General features: G+C 34.5%; 6 protein-coding genes across 6 annotated transcripts; 1 reads left to right on the top strand and 5 right to left on the bottom strand.

The window, feature by feature from the left end:
• Nucleotides 1-4,615: 4,615 nt before the first annotated feature.
• On the bottom strand, nucleotides 4,616-5,164 carry SAPINGB_P001623 (uncharacterized protein; the record flags this gene model as incomplete). The annotated part of the gene is made up of 1 exon (XM_031996344.1): nucleotides 4,616-5,164. The coding sequence occupies one exon, from the start codon at nucleotides 5,162-5,164 to the stop codon at nucleotides 4,616-4,618; it is 549 nt and encodes a 182-aa protein (XP_031852235.1).
• A 492-nt stretch (nucleotides 5,165-5,656) lies between these two features.
• SAPINGB_P001622 (uncharacterized protein) lies at nucleotides 5,657-6,935 on the bottom strand (the record flags this gene model as incomplete). Its single annotated transcript, XM_031996343.1, has 2 exons — nucleotides 5,657-6,610; nucleotides 6,891-6,935. 2 exons carry the CDS (start codon nucleotides 6,933-6,935, stop codon nucleotides 5,657-5,659), a joined length of 999 nt encoding a protein of 332 aa, XP_031852234.1.
• A 2,241-nt stretch (nucleotides 6,936-9,176) lies between these two features.
• On the bottom strand, nucleotides 9,177-10,497 carry SAPINGB_P001621 (uncharacterized protein; the record flags this gene model as incomplete). The annotated part of the gene is made up of 4 exons (XM_031996342.1): nucleotides 9,177-9,533; nucleotides 9,613-10,078; nucleotides 10,198-10,238; nucleotides 10,351-10,497. The coding sequence occupies 4 exons, from the start codon at nucleotides 10,495-10,497 to the stop codon at nucleotides 9,177-9,179; spliced, it is 1,011 nt and encodes a 336-aa protein (XP_031852233.1).
• Nucleotides 10,498-10,906: 409 nt separating this feature from the next.
• Nucleotides 10,907-12,211, top strand: SAPINGB_P001620 (uncharacterized protein; the record flags this gene model as incomplete). The annotated part of the gene is made up of 2 exons (XM_031996341.1): nucleotides 10,907-11,118; nucleotides 11,206-12,211. 2 exons carry the CDS (start codon nucleotides 10,907-10,909, stop codon nucleotides 12,209-12,211), a joined length of 1,218 nt encoding a protein of 405 aa, XP_031852232.1.
• Nucleotides 12,212-12,270: 59 nt separating this feature from the next.
• On the bottom strand, nucleotides 12,271-13,898 carry SAPINGB_P001619 (uncharacterized protein; the record flags this gene model as incomplete). Its single annotated transcript, XM_031996340.1, has 4 exons — nucleotides 12,271-13,479; nucleotides 13,548-13,675; nucleotides 13,754-13,788; nucleotides 13,867-13,898. The coding sequence occupies 4 exons, from the start codon at nucleotides 13,896-13,898 to the stop codon at nucleotides 12,271-12,273; spliced, it is 1,404 nt and encodes a 467-aa protein (XP_031852231.1).
• Nucleotides 13,899-14,293: 395 nt separating this feature from the next.
• On the bottom strand, nucleotides 14,294-14,800 carry SAPINGB_P001618 (uncharacterized protein; the record flags this gene model as incomplete). The annotated part of the gene is made up of 1 exon (XM_031996339.1): nucleotides 14,294-14,800. One exon carries the CDS (start codon nucleotides 14,798-14,800, stop codon nucleotides 14,294-14,296), a length of 507 nt encoding a protein of 168 aa, XP_031852230.1.
• Nucleotides 14,801-15,402: the final 602 nt, after the last annotated feature.

Below are 15,402 nucleotides of genomic sequence, written 5' to 3'. Positions count from 1 at the left end.
ACAGTAGCATTTCTGCTCTACTAAACACCTTGAAAGTCTCTTGTGTGTTGGCATCGTTATGGGCAGCCTAGTTTCCTTAGACCTCATTGTAAGCCCTTCTTCATATGAAAGATTATCAAGTTCAATCCCAAACTGTCCAACCTTTTTGCAATATTTTCTAGAACCTGAAATTTGTACATTTGCTACATATTTTCCCCACTCAAAGTTTTGTAGTTGGCATATAAGGGCCTCATAAACCTCAATGTTGTCTGTGTGGATCTTAAAAAATTTTGTCCTCGATATTGTTTATATATATATATTTTTTTTTGAAATAGAAGCCAAAGAACACGATTAACTGCCATGGCTTCAACAAAAAACAACTATATGTTTGCAGTTTTGAGACTCTATATTACGCAATAACTACTGTTGTACTTCTTATAATCTTCACAGTGAATGCTAATTGTGGAAATGCCATTGTAATTAGAAGCATCAATGTATATCAATATAACTATCGGTTGTGAAACTTATAAACTTAACAGATAAGTTGCAGTTGGCAACCATTTTTAAAACAGAAATTCTTTTATTGTATTGTAAAAATCAAACCACTTTCTTTTTGAAAAAATAAAAGCTTATTAAAAAAATTGATGGTAGAGTTAAGGGATTTAGTTTGGTATATATCTATATAGATAATATATAAATTTATATCGTTTACTCTCCTTTTTTGGCCAATCGATGGGCAAGTTTATTCCCTTGAACAGATGCTCGAGGGATGTATTTAAGCTCTGTATTAAGTCCTATGTGTTCAAGTTCAGTCAAAAGGTCTTTACATCTAACTTGAGTAAGAAAAAATTTCTTATATTTAAAAGGAACCTAATACTCTACCGACGGCTTGTTCATTGTCATTGTAAATCAAAATTTTCCGATTTTGAAGTTGTGATTTGTTTGATTTGATATAGATAAGTGCTTCCTCAATTGCCAGAACTTCTGCTTCCTCAGATTCAATATTTCCGTTGATAAATGTTTTTCGAATACTGTATTTGGGTGCTGAACTAAGATAAACTGCAATACAACTCGTCATCCCTTCTGCAAAAACAGAAGCATCAGTAAAAATCTCAAAAATTTCAGACAAATTTGTTTCATTTTTTTAAAGGAATCAAGAAGATAATGAGAAGGAGAAGGAGAAGGAGAAGGGAGAGAAGGTAAAATGATTGTTGTTTTTTTTTGTTAAGGATATGATTCAAGGAAACTTGAATACCGTTGAATCTGATTCTGGGAACATTAATAAAAACGGAACCCCCGTAACATAAAACCAAAGTGAAACATTGAATAGTGAATTTAAAAGATTGTTTAAAAAAGTCAACAGTAGAAATTATTATTTAGTAAGTATATATATATTTTTAAAGTTAGATAGGATAACTAAAAGAAGAAGAAGAAGAAGAAGAAAAAAAAAAAAAAAAAGAAAAAAAAAAACTTAGACCTTACACAACAACTAAAGCTTCAAATAGAAAATTCACCACAAATTGAATCACAAAATAATACAAATAGTTATTTCTAATTGTAATTGTAATTGCGATTGTAATTTTAACTTTAACTAAAATTATGATTAAAATAATGTTACTATTTCCCTATATAATATATACTTTTTGTTGTAAATTCTTTATTATCAACCAAGCACATTCCTCTATTGGCCAACTTATGAGCAAATGTATTTTTAGAACGAATAACATGCTTAATTTCAACATCTATACCAAATTCTTTTAATTTTCCCAACATAAATTGGCACATTAATTGAGAATCAGTCTTTTTTTTATATTTAACCACTCCTAGTATTCTATTAACACTTTCAAGACTGTCACTGTAAAGAATACATTTACGATTCCTAAGGGGTTCTCTTTTGAAATACAAATGATAAAGCCCATGTTCAATAGCTATAAGCTCTGCTTCATTGGATTTTAGGAAAGTATCAATATATGTCATACGAATACTTTCTTCAGGGTTTTCACAAATAAACACCGCCATATGACCTAATCTTTTTTCTGTGAAAACTGATGCATCTGTATAAATTTCGTATTCTGGAAGAGGTGAAATAATAGTTGATTTAGTCACTTCTAAAGTTTTGGTTTCATTTTTTGGCTCATTAACTTTTCCTTTCCCTTTTTTCTTTTCTTTTTCTCTTCCTTTTCCCTTTCCTTCTTCTTTTTTGTTTTCTGTTTCCACTTTAACTTCTTGTTTCTTTTTCGCTTTCTTGGTTTTTTTTTTCGTTATTTTGATTTCTGTTTTTATATTTTTTTCTGCTGGTTTTGTATTAATTTGGTTTAAGAATTTCTTTGAACTTTCTTCAAGAACCATGATATACTGCAAAAGTTCTTCTATAGTTACCAACTTTTTATTAACATTGATGTTATTATTCTTTTTCTTTTTCTTTTTCTTTTTTGATATTTTTTCTAACGAAACTGGTGGTAAAGCAGACTGTAGAGACATATTAGACTGTTGCTCTTGACTGGAAGTAGATATTGAGAGAGCTTTGATATGGTTAAACCTATTGGTGGAGACATGAGGAGCACGGAAAGCCCTTAATGCCCAAGAATAGCGAAACATTGATTATTATTTGCAAAACAACAAATATAGTTGTTTGAATTGATTGAATAAAAGAGTTTAATTTTAGGATAGTTATGATAAAGAAAAAATGAAGGTTATCAAATTTATCAAGTTTTTCACCTCTTGGAGGAGTAGAAATAAAGCTTTATTAAACCCTTAAGGGTTTCTATAAATTTTTTTTTAATGGTAGTGTTTATAATATATTGGTAATTTTTTAAAGTCTCGCCATATTATTAGATTATGAACACATTTTTGATTTTCACACTTGAAAAGATAAAGTAGTAATTATCAAGAGCTGCCGCAAATGAAAAAAAAAAAAAAAAAAAAAAAAAAAATTTGAGAAAATCTTAGATTCGAGTTTTTGAAAGTATAGTTTGAAAACAAGCCAAAGTCTATTATTATTGTTAGATAATTATTATCCAAAGTGTATAAAGGAGGGGTTCTATTTACCTTTCTTTTAAAGAATTCTTATCCAAAAGGGTTAATTATTTAAAACGTGCTGCAAGAGAAGAAGATAATTTGAAGTGCGTAAAAAATTCAGATAGAGTTAATAAATAATAGAAAGAAAGAAAAAAAAAGAGCTGAAGTGTGACAGATATAAGAAATATTGTTGTTTGTGAAATTCTAGTAAAGAAGAGAATGGAAAGGTAAAGCTAAAGGTGATGATGATGGTGATGGTGATGGTTGAGTTTGTAGTTCAATGAATGATCAATTTTCTTATCTTAAACTTGAAACTCAACCTTGTATTCTCTATTGTTTCTTTTTAACCCTTAACCCTATTACAGGGTAACCCCCCTCAGCCTTCTCCTCCCCGGATTTCCGAGTGTCATGTATGGTGGTGATATAGCCGGACTATATATTGAAACCTATGAGATACAACGAACTTGAAGCAGTGCACGTTTTGCGTTTGCTAATGGTGGGGAATTCTTCTTCATATTACTATAAGGGTTAACCTAATTATTCAAAGTGTGGGTTTTGAAATTACAAAAACCATGCATTTATATGCCAACATGAAAAAAAAAAAAACCGTTTTAAAACAGTGGAGGTCTTGGAAATGTTTTTATTCTCTATAGAGAGAAAGTAGTAATATAACAAGTGAAATAATAAAGAACTGCCATAATAATTTGACATAAACTACAGAAATAAACTGGATGTTGAATTCTTTTTGGTCAAAAAATTGGAATATTGCGCGAATACTTTGCTTTTTTTTTTTTTTTTTTTTTTTTGTATTGCACGGATGTTTTGTGCGGATATATAGCGCACATCATGACATTTGCACGTTTTTTTTTTTTAATTCTCAGGTAACAATAATCTATGAATACTTTATTTTTTTCTTGATTTTTTCAAGAATAGTTTTAGTTCTAAAGTTTAGAATCATTGTAGTTCTTTAGATTTGAACAATTAACAAAAAAAAAAAATCAAAAAATCAAAAAATACTCTTGTTCCAATTTCGTTCTAATTTAGTTGCATTTTCAGTTCAAACGGTTTAAATAATTGACAACTAAGGGACAAAAGCATTTGGTGTAAAATATATTTTATAACATTGAATTTTAAATTCCCTAATTTGTGAAAACCAATTGAGCTATTGATTAAAAATTTATATGTTTGAAAAGGTGAAAAGATGGATAATTTTTTTTTTGTTTTAAATCTTCAATTGTATTATTTATTTATATTTTTTTGTTTTTATCAAATTTTAAATTTTAAATTTTAAATGTTGATGTAACCGGTGATAACGGTTATTGCTGGTAGAGTGTTGTTGAATATTATTAAAACGACTTTTTCATTCCCCCAATGTTTAGAAATCAAAACATGAAGATAAAATAGAAACTCTGATGAATATAAAAAAAAGGTTTAAAAAAAAATAAATCATAAAATCAAAGCAAAAGTACATTATTATTCATTATTAATTATAAAGCTAATCTGTAAATGTTTTTCATAATTCATTCATTCATTAAAAAAAAAAAAAATAAAGAAAATCCACAACTTGGAATAATCTCCACAAAAAAAGAAATCCTCATTTTAATCACCTCACTTGAAACTAACTATGCCCCATTTTGTATACATCTTCACTTGCAGCTTTTGCTAACCAAAGTGCCCGTTTACCGTTTGAATCCATTGCCTTGTCTCCTGATTTAATTTGACATATTGTAACATCGATCCCTAGCGAGTTCCGCAGGTATGCCATAAGCATAAAGATGGCTCCAGAGTGTGACCCACTTATTCGAGTTGCTGACAACGATGAAGATGAAATTGATGATGTAGAAGATGCTACTGAAGATTGTGACGGGCGCCAGGGGACTAGCAATGGAGAAGAAGGCTCACAAAAGTAAATGGTACAACGACGTGATGGTGCGGCGGTTTCTGGGTGATCGACGAGCAGCTGGAGTGCAAATTCAATAGCTTTAAAACGAGCGGCCGATGGATCGATTGTATTTGAGAGGGTAGTAGAGGTGAGTGCTGGGTTTGAAGGCAAGAAGACTGCATGAGCATGTGCTAGTGAGTAAGGACCGATGACTAGATGAGTGCTTGTGTATAGTTTGCATGGAGTTGCAAAGTTAGGGAAAGAGGTCTCGTGAGAGATTGGCATTTTTAATGATTAGAATAGTGTGTAAATGGGAATATATAATAAAAAAAAAAAGAGAGATGAAAATGGAGAAAAAGAAAGAAAAGAAAAGAAAAGAAAAGAAAGAAAAAAAAAAAAAAGAGCGGAAATGTCAGCCATTTTAAAGGAATTTATGAGGCATCCAAATCTCTAAAAGGAGGGCTTATCTTGCATCGTAGTATAGTATATTATAGTAGTGTTAGTATAGTAGGTGTAGCAGCACAGAATTCGTACGTAGCAAGCTTAGAAACCTTGAAATATATACCACTACAATACTACAACATTGGCCTAAACAAGTACCCACTCGAGTCCAATGTTTAAACCAAAGTTTAAATTTCTTTTTTCATTTTCATCTTCATTTTTACTTCATTTTCAATTTTTTTTTTTTAAAATCATAAATTAATTTAGTAATACGTTTCCTATTTACGAAAAAAAGTCATTAGCCCATTAGTTAAAAGTCATTCATAAAGAAGCTGTTTAAGGGTTGGCGGCAACGAAGTCAACACCCTTCTGGATGTTCTTCTTAAGGTCAACCTTGGCAACCTCAATGAGCTTCTCCTCGTAAGGAGAAAGCTTGCCGAGGCCGTGAACCTCCTTGACACCCTCAGGGCCGAGAGTGACCTTGGAGGAGAAGAACTCAATGCCCTCAGACTTGTAGAGAGGAGAGTCAACGTAGGTAGGCTCAGTGATGGCCTCACCCTTGAGGGCCTTGAGGAGGGAGCCAGCGAAGCGGGCACCGGCCTCAGCCATGGAGAGGGTGGCAGAACCAGCACCATCCTTAGCCTTGACGACCTCATCACCACCAAACTGGATGCGGTGGGTAAGGGCATCGAGGGTCTCGCCAGAGATATCGGGGTGAGAAGACTGGGAGATCAAGGGGACAATGGTGTGACCAGAGTGGCCACCAACAACGGTGACGGTCTCGGTGGTAGGGTCAGTGTCCTTAATCTCAGAAATGAATCTGGAAGAACGGATAACATCAAGGGTGGTAACACCAAAGATTCTCTTGGGGTCGTAAACACCCTTGGACTTGAAAACCTCAGCAACAATGGGGACGGTAGAGTTGACGGGGTTGGCAATGACGGCGACGAAAGCCTTGGGGGCAGTCTCGGCAACAGCCTTGGCCAAGTCACGGACAATGGAGGCGTTGGTGTTGAAGAGATCGTCACGGGTCATACCGGGCTTTCTGGGGACACCGGCGGGGATGACAACAACCTCGACGCCCTCAAGAGCCTTCTTAAGACCCTCGTTATCGGGGAGGAAGCCCTTGACAACAGAGTTGGTGGGGATGTGGGAAAGGTCGGCAGCGACACCGGGGGTACCTCTAAGATCGTAAAGAGAAAGGGAGGTAACGTCCTTGTTGAGCTTAAGGAGAAGGGAGAGGGGCTGGCCGATACCACCGGCGGCACCGAGAACGGCAACCTTGTGGGCCTAAGAAAGAAGAGTTAGGATATTTTGTTTAAATTGAATTGAATTGAATTGAATTGAATGAGATGGATTGATTGATTGAATGAATGAATTAATGAATGAATGAAGAATTGATTTAATTTGGGTTAAGATTGAATGATTGGATAGGATTGGCTGGAATAACTTGAGTAATTGATTGGATTTTAAGGTAGGTGGGTATTATTTATTTAAAAGCATCATAGAATGCAATAGAAGTAATAATAATAATAACAAAAAAAATGGGTAATTATAAAATAGGACTTACGTTGTAGGCAGTGGAAGAGAAAGCACGACGGGCAATGAAAGACATTATGAAAGGCGAAGAGGTTATTTAATAAAAAATGGAACGAAAATGTTGAAGAAGAAGAAAAAAAAAGAAAAAGAAAGAGAAAAGAAGAAGAAAAAGAAGAAGGGAAAAAAAAAAAAATGAGATGGGAAAGTCGGCCTTTTTATACCATTCGGGACCAAACCTACCGAAAATGGGCGCACGCGGTATTTCTGATGGTGGTGGTGGTGGTGGCCACCTTTTAATTTATTTTAATTTATTTTATTTTAATTTATTTCAATTTATTCTGTTAAAAGCTACACAAGGCTGGCCATTGACTGGCTAACTGGCTGGCTTTAAGTGACTGGCTGAGGGTTTCTTTCTACAACAACAACAACAACAACAACACCAGCATCAGCATCAGCATCAGCATTAGCATCAGCAGTAACTATTAGTATTAGTATTAGTATTAGTAGTAGTAACAGTAGTTGGGCCCTTTTTTTTTTTTTTTTTTTTACTTTACAACTGAATCAAATAGCTCCCCACACGTCCACACGTCCACACGTCCACACGTCCACACGTCTAGACGACCAGAATTGACTGGATTTATTAATTTATTAATTATTTATAAATTAATTACATATAGATTGACTGTTTTGTTTGGATTGTAGATACTTACCCTTTTTTTTCTTTTGTTTTATCTGGGATATGATAGCACGCAATTGAAAATATATCTGAGTTCTTTTTTTTTTTTTTTTTTTTTTTTTTTTTTTTTTTTTTTAAAAGAAAAAAAGAACGCACGAAATAAATAAATAGAATTTGGTTTATAAATTTAACAAACTAAAGCGGGATATATTACTTTTATTATTATTTATACTAACTACTAAGCCCATGTATCTCATTGTCTGGTCTATATCTGTAGGACCTTGATCGTCATATCGTGGGGAGAGTTACTTTGGGTATCCCTCTGTTATATCTATACTCAAAGTATTGATATACTTGATTACTTGATTCTATAGAAAGAAATAATCAATACGAATAATCAATCATGACAATTTTTTTTTTTTTTTGGTTTTAAGTCAAAGCTCATGAAATCAAATCAAATTTTACCCCCGTGGAAATAGTATAATATATACTCATCCAACTTACTCTACCAAAGAGTTTATTTCTCCCAGTTGTCTTATAGCCATTGAATCTTTTCCATTCAAGCGAAGGTCTTTTTCTTTTTATTTCTTGGAGAAATTCACAAGAAAAAGAATGGAGACCTATTTGTTTTATTTTATTTTATTTATTTATTATTTATTTATTTTTAATTTTTAATTTTTAATTTTTAATTTAATTCTTTGAAATTCTTCGTATAGCTACTTCTGTTGCTTCTACTTTTTTTTTTTTTTTTTATTGTTGGCTGTCAACCTAAGCACTGTTTTTTTTTTTTTTTAAGTCCCGTCCAAAGGACCAAATTTATATAACGCAGCCAATAGAATCCCAGAACACAAACTGAGAGAAAGAAAGGCTTCTCTTCTAACGTCCATTTGCGGGCCGGTCGGGCGCGTGCGGCGGGCATCAACGGTTAGGTTTTTTTTTTTTTTTTTTTTATAACACACACACACACACACTTAAACATTAAACATTAAACACAAATAACGTCACCAGCACGGGACCGGCAGCGGCTTTTAAAAGCCCTTTAGAGTCGATTGATAATTTTTAAAAGTATAAATAAATACCTTCAATAAATATGGGGGGTTTTTTTTTTTAATTTTAATTTTAATTTTTTTTTTCATATTATTTTTCATTTGTATTTTATAATTTCCTCGGCCATCAAAAAACGATTTTCTCAAACATTTTCCCCCGTGCTTAAACACAATTGGCCAATCTGATTTAGCGCTCTTTTTTTTTTTTTTGGGGGAGGGGGAGTGTGATGGCACATATTGTTATCCCACGTGACAAAAGGGCTAGGGTTGATAAGTTCTGGCCAATAAAAGCATGGAAACTTCTCCAAAAAAAAAAATGCAAATAGAAATACGGCACTGCGGCAGCCGTGCGGCTCATGTTCCCGTTTCCCCGGAGTTTTCAAAATAATACAAAACAAAGCCTCGGCATTTTTTTTTTTGTTTTTTTTTTCAAATTAAATTTCAACTTTCAACTTTAACCAAAAAAAAAAAAAAATAAAATAAAGCAAACTTCTTCTTCTTCTTCTACATCTTCTTATTTCTTTCATTTATTTCATCTCAATCTAATAATCTAACAACTACATTTAATTCTTCCTAGAAACAATCAACTTATTTCTTATTTCCAATTCATTTGTAAATCATCCCAGCTTCTCAGTGAAAGACTATCCATACTGCTGATCCGCTTCATCTTCTCTTCATAACATCTTAATTCCTGGCATTCATCATTACCTCCATCACAACCTTCCTTTTCTTTCACAATATACCCGCTATTTCCAGGAGAATTACCATCTAATACTGCTCGACAGTGTCCACGATATTCACGTACCCATGAGGTCCACCCAAATACCCCAAGCATCACGCACTCAATTGCATACCCAGCTTCTTCTTCAGCCAGAGTTACTGGAGCAATTTCAATTGGAAACATTCCATAGGAAAACAATATCAAGTGGATTCCAAACAAGTAGGCCACAATCTGATTTTATATTTAGTTAGCACCATTTTAATTTTTTTTTTTTTACTCTCTCACCAGAAATTTAAACAAATATACATACCCATTCAAGAATACACCCCCTTGCTCTGTTTTCAGAAAGGGCATATGTTGTAAATGATACAATTAATCCCACCTCAAGTACTGACCACAGTAGCCGCAAAAAATAAGCAATCTGAAGTCTTCGGAATGCTTCATACTCTGGATCTAAAAAGTAAAACTCACTTACAATTGTAAAAGATGCAATACCCAAAAACCCAAGAAAAAGGGCCAGTGCAAATACATGGAAATCATAATGGTCGCGACAATCAAACACAGCAACACAAAATAAACTAACATGCCCAATTGTACTTGTTGTAATTGTCACCCAGCTTGTTGTTGTCTCAAGACTTCGTTTTGTGTGTACTAATCGTCCACGATGACGAACTGTGCGCTCGACTGTGGTTGAAATAAGAGCAAGAATGCCCATCAAAAAGCTTCCACATACAAATAGTGGTTTAAGCCCCTCGGAACCTACAGTTGATACGTACCTATATTTGAAAAAAAAAAATAATAACAATAATAATAATAATAATAAATTGGTTTGCAATGCTTTCAGTTAGTAGAAAGGTTCTTTTCTTCTTCACATTTATTTCTTCTTCCTTTTTACACTAGTATTCTTGTTTGTTGATCTGAAGCCATGTAGTCTACCTTTAAAAAGAAATTTCTTGTCAGAATCTTTTTCTCTATTTTTTTCTCTCTCTCTTTTTCTTTCTTAACAGTCTTTTTTTTTTTTTTTTTTTTTTTTTTTTTTTAGACTTACTCTTCCAGTCCCCCAAAATAAAAGCATGATAGTGAGCATCCCCCACCATATAACAAGGCTTATGAGCGGTAACGACCAGTGTGACATGGTGTGCAATCGTTCCAATCGTTCAGCCTGTGAAACGTGCAACGCTAAATCCGGACTCATTATTTAATAATTGAATGTGGATTTTAAAGAGAAAGAAAGAAAGAAAGAAAGAAAGAAAGAAAGAAAGAAAGAAAGAAAGAAAGAAAGAAAGAAAGAAAGAAAGAAAGAAAGAAAGAAAGAAAGAAAGAAAAAAAAAATGAAAGACGAACAAACGAAAAGAAAATTTCTTGTAGAAACCAAACAATCAAGGTGTTTTGGAAACCACTGCTCTTCCCAAATAAAGACAATATTCAGTGCGGCTCATATCATGTGATTACAAAGTTAAAATTTTTGAAAAAAAAAAAAAAAATAAATTAAAAATAAATAATAAATAATAAAATAAAATAAAATACTTCATATTTTTTGTCAAAAGTCTTCCATCCATTCTTTTATATCTTCCTATTAAATCAACCTTTCATTCCCTTAAATAATGACTTCAGCTGCAATTACTATTGACCCTGACTCTTATCTTTACCCTGAGATAGAGGCTGCTGTTAAAAAACATCTCCCAGACATAACAATTGTCCAGAAATATAGCGTAGATGCACCCAAAACGTTTCACTATGCCGAATATGAGGACCTGGATTTTGATCGGCTCAACTCTGCAGATCCAAACTATTTAGCATGTTCTTATGTTTACCGGTAAGTTTTTCTTTCTTTTATATATATATATATATATATATAAATAAATTTAAATTAATAATTTATATCTAGAAAAGGACTCATTAGAAAACACTACCTCGCAAATACAGTCGCCCATTATACTGCAAAACATCCAGACTCGGCACTCAAAAAGGCCTTCCCAGAATGTTTCAACATTGAAGTCGACTATGCAGAATTTCTTGATGATGCTCTTGATGAGGCTTATGAACTGCGTTCCGAGCTCGAGCAAAATCAACAGCTTCCGGAAAACGAACCTCGTAAAACATGGATTCTGAAACCAAGCATGAGTGACCGGGGTCAAGGTATACGTTTATTTCAAACAATTGATGGCCTCCAACGTATATTTGATGAATTTGAAGAAGATAATGATAACGATGATGGGAATGATGACAATACAATGGGAAATGTTGATACTAGTTCTGGAGATTATGATAACAAAATTATTACTTCCCAACTCCGACATTTTGTGGTCCAGGAATACATTGCAAACACACTGCTACTCCAGGCCCATGACCGCCGTAAGTTCCATATCCGTACTTATGTTCTCTGTGTTGGTGATTTGCGCGTGTATGTGTACCGCCAAATGCTTGCACTTTTCGCCCTTGCTCCCTATTCGGCTCCTCCCATGTCTGAGGGTTTAGATGGTATCCCCCTACGAGGACATCTCACCAATACGTGTCTCCAGGGTGAATTTAAGGATGACAAGTCCGTGGCCTTGTTTTGGGACCTTGATGGAATCAGTTTGAAAGAAAAACAAGACATTTACGCAGAACTGTGCCAAGTCACAGGTGATTTGTTCCGTGCCGCGGCTGCAAATAGTATGCACTTCCAGGCCCGTTCAAACGCTTTTGAAATCTACGGACTCGATTTCCTCGTCACTGAGGATCACCACATTAAGTTACTTGAGGTTAACGCATACCCAGATTTTAAACAGACTGGGCCTCAGCTGGTGTCTGTCATTACAACATTATTTGACGCTGTCATCGAGACTGCCGTTAAGCCATACTTTGATTCTTCTTCTGTACCAGAACGCAAAGATTTAACTCTAGTTTTCCAACAACAAGCTCATTAATTTAACAATGTTTACTGTAAAAAAAAAAAATTATTTTTTTTTCCCTCTCCCATCTCATTCTACTTCTTTTTCTTCTTTTCCGTTGTATTTGTGGTATTTGTAGTCGTCGTAGTCGTCGTTGTTGTTGTTGTTGTTGTTGTTGTTGTCGACGCTGTCTTGGTAGAATCATGGCCCTCCATTCCATCACTATCATCTTCATCTCCTGCCATTTCCCGGCACCATCGATATACCTTGCTTTGGTACCGTTCTGCACGCAACAATCCGTGACGCACCTTGGCCATACACCGGATAAACTCTTCGCTACGTTGTTGGGCAATCTGTGTTAGTTGTCGTGCATCTTCTGCATCGTCCGGCTTGATTCCATAATCCCGATCAACGTGGATCTGTGGAAGCCCAAAAAATGGCTCCAGGTCCGAAGAAAGAGATTGCGCACTGCGCCCAGACTTGGACTTGAGAACTGATGGCGTGGAGGATGCTGAAAGCAGTGGAAAGTTTCCTCCGGCATCTCCATTCGACTCTCCAGCAGTTCCATTAACTCCTGGTATTGTGGCTATTGTTGTCGTAGTTGTCGTAGTTGTTGCTGTTGTTGCTGTTGTCGTCGTTGCCGGTACCGTTGCTGCCGTTGTTGATGTAGTTGATGTCGTTGATGAAGCTGTTATTGCTGTTGTAGTTGGTGTCGTTGTAGATCCAGAAGTTGCTGTTATTGCCAATGCTGGTGCACTTCCATTTACAAGAGTTGTAGTATTGCTTGTACTTGCACACCCTTCTTTGTTATCTGTAATACCGCCCAGATGGTCATACACTGGCAAATTTAGCTTATCGACTTTGAGATACATGGGGTCATCGCCCAGAAACACGCTCATAAGCCGTGCAAACTGAACTGTGTGTTTGTGTTCCTCATTCACAATGTCAAGTGCGCGTCGCGCCAGCCCTCGAATTGTTCTGCTTGTGAATGCACGCGCCATGGATGGGTGTGAAGGCAAGTTTGCTGGGTCTGTAAGTGGTGCCAGTAGATCTGAAATATTAACTTGAGCATATGGGTCTGTATTATTGTCATTGTCATTGTTATTATCATAATCATCCTCGTCATTGCCATTGTCTTCATTGTCTGCGTCTGCATCTGCTTCAGGTTTATTTTTTGACGCGTCGGCTGTCTCAGGCTTGACTTCACCGTCAACTTTAGATAGATCTTTAGGTATCGAGGAGTGTTGTGTTTTTTGTTTCTTGTTGGAGACTATAGCACGTCGATGACCTTGATATTCGCCAATCTAGATTTGTTAGAAGAAGAGAGATAAACATGATGGAAATTAAGAATTAGAGATTGGGTATTACATACTCCTGAATCGTATCCGTCATAAGGAACGACTTGAAGCCTACTGCGGTAAACTTTATCAGCTCCACGCTTAAGTTTCTGGTTGCGGTTTGTTTGAAAGTCGCCAATATATGGAGCTTTTGGGTCAAAGACTTTATAAATGGAGTGAGAGAGGTTAGTTAAAGTAGGAATTATACTGAGCATTGGGCAGGGGGGGGAATATAACTTACCTTCATCGGTGGAAGCCAAGGCCTTTTTTAGTTTTCTGAAAAGTTAGAATAGAAAAGTTGAAAGGAGAAAAAAGGAGGGGAGGGGGGTAAGTGAGATGTTAATAGAAACATACAAGATCTCGTTAATAGTCTCTGTATCGGACATTTGTGAATATTGAATTGAAGATAAGTGAGGATTTTTATAGTAAGAGAAGGAGAAGTGGGAAAAAAAGGGAAACAAACAAAATAATTAAAAATTGAAAACGAAAAAAAAAAAAAAAAAAAAAAAATAGACCCGACAATATAAAATTACAAACTTTTGACTAATCATTACAAAACAATATATACAATTTTTTTTTTATTATTTTTTTTCCCACCATCCATGTATATACCATCCTTTTTAAACCATCAACTACTATGCTCCTTCTTTCTTTCTTTTTTTCTTTCTTTCTTTCTTTCTTTCTTTCTTTCTTTCTTTCTTTCTTTCTTTCTTTCTCTCTCTCTATTTATTTATTTATTTTTTTTTTATTTTTTTTTTTCCCCCACTAATCCCATCCATATTTATTCGACCATCATCCTTGTCAGCATGGTACTTTTTTCCGTCAATGGAAGAATGAGTCTAAAAGCATCATTTGAGTTTAGGTAATACTTGTAAAGTCGTTTAGATCTCAAAAATCCCAAGTTTTCGTACAAGCGAATGGCAGCCTTGTTAACAGTTTCAGTTTCCAAAACCACCTCATCAGCACCTTGAGCCTTCATGGCAGTAACAGCAGCTGCCACAAGCTTGGACCCAATGTGACGGCCTCGGTATTCATCACACACTGCAATCATTGCAATGTATCCACGCTGGCGGCGGTCTTTGTGAGAAGAAATATTGCATACAATGGCACCAACAAGTGTATTACCATCATGAGCCATGATTGTAAGGTCAGGACAAGAGTACATAAAGTAGCGATAGACGTAAAGAGTGTAAGGTTCTGAGAGCTCTTTGGTCATGAGCTCACGGATAAGGGGGATTTCTTTATCCTCATCTGCCAGAGTGACAGCTGTATATGAGATTTCTGACATGTTGAAGAGTGTTGTTGTAGGAGTATTGTTAAAGAGTGTTTGTTTTTTTGGTGGTTGTGACAAGTTTTTTATTTATTTATTTATTTTTTTTTTGTTGTTGTTGTTGTTTTTTGAGTGGAATGGATACCCACCAGAGTATTTTAATAGTTCACATAAAATGCCTTTTTAAGAAGAAGAAGAAGAAAAAGAAGAAGAAACATTTCTAGTATAAAAGTGGAGGGCTTTTTGTGCAGAAAAAAAATGTGCTGGTTGCCCTTGCATCTAAAAACTAAACAAGACAGTTAGAAAAAGAAAAAAGAAAAAATTTTTTTTTTCATTTTTTGACAGGTGTGATTATTTATTTATTTATTTATTTATTTATTTATTTATTTATTTATTTATTTATTTATAAAGGCAGTTGTAGTGATTCTGAAGGAGAAGTTTACAACAAAACTTATCAACAAAAGAATATAGAAAGAAAGAGGAGATAATTATATAAAACGGTGAAAAGAAAAAAAAAAAAATAATAATAAAGATTGAAAAAAAAAGTTGAATAGAAGTTTTTAATTAAATGACCATAATTATCAAAATCCGAATTTTGTATTTATTTATTTATTTATTTT

The sequence above is a fragment of the Magnusiomyces paraingens genome (assembly GCF_902498895.1).
Source record: "Magnusiomyces paraingens strain CBS 517.90 genome assembly, contig: contig1, whole genome shotgun sequence".
Lineage (NCBI taxonomy): Eukaryota > Fungi > Ascomycota > Dipodascomycetes > Dipodascales > Dipodascaceae > Magnusiomyces > Magnusiomyces paraingens.
The sequence above is the reverse complement of the archived record's forward strand: the minus strand, read 5'-3'. Positions and strand labels throughout refer to the sequence as shown.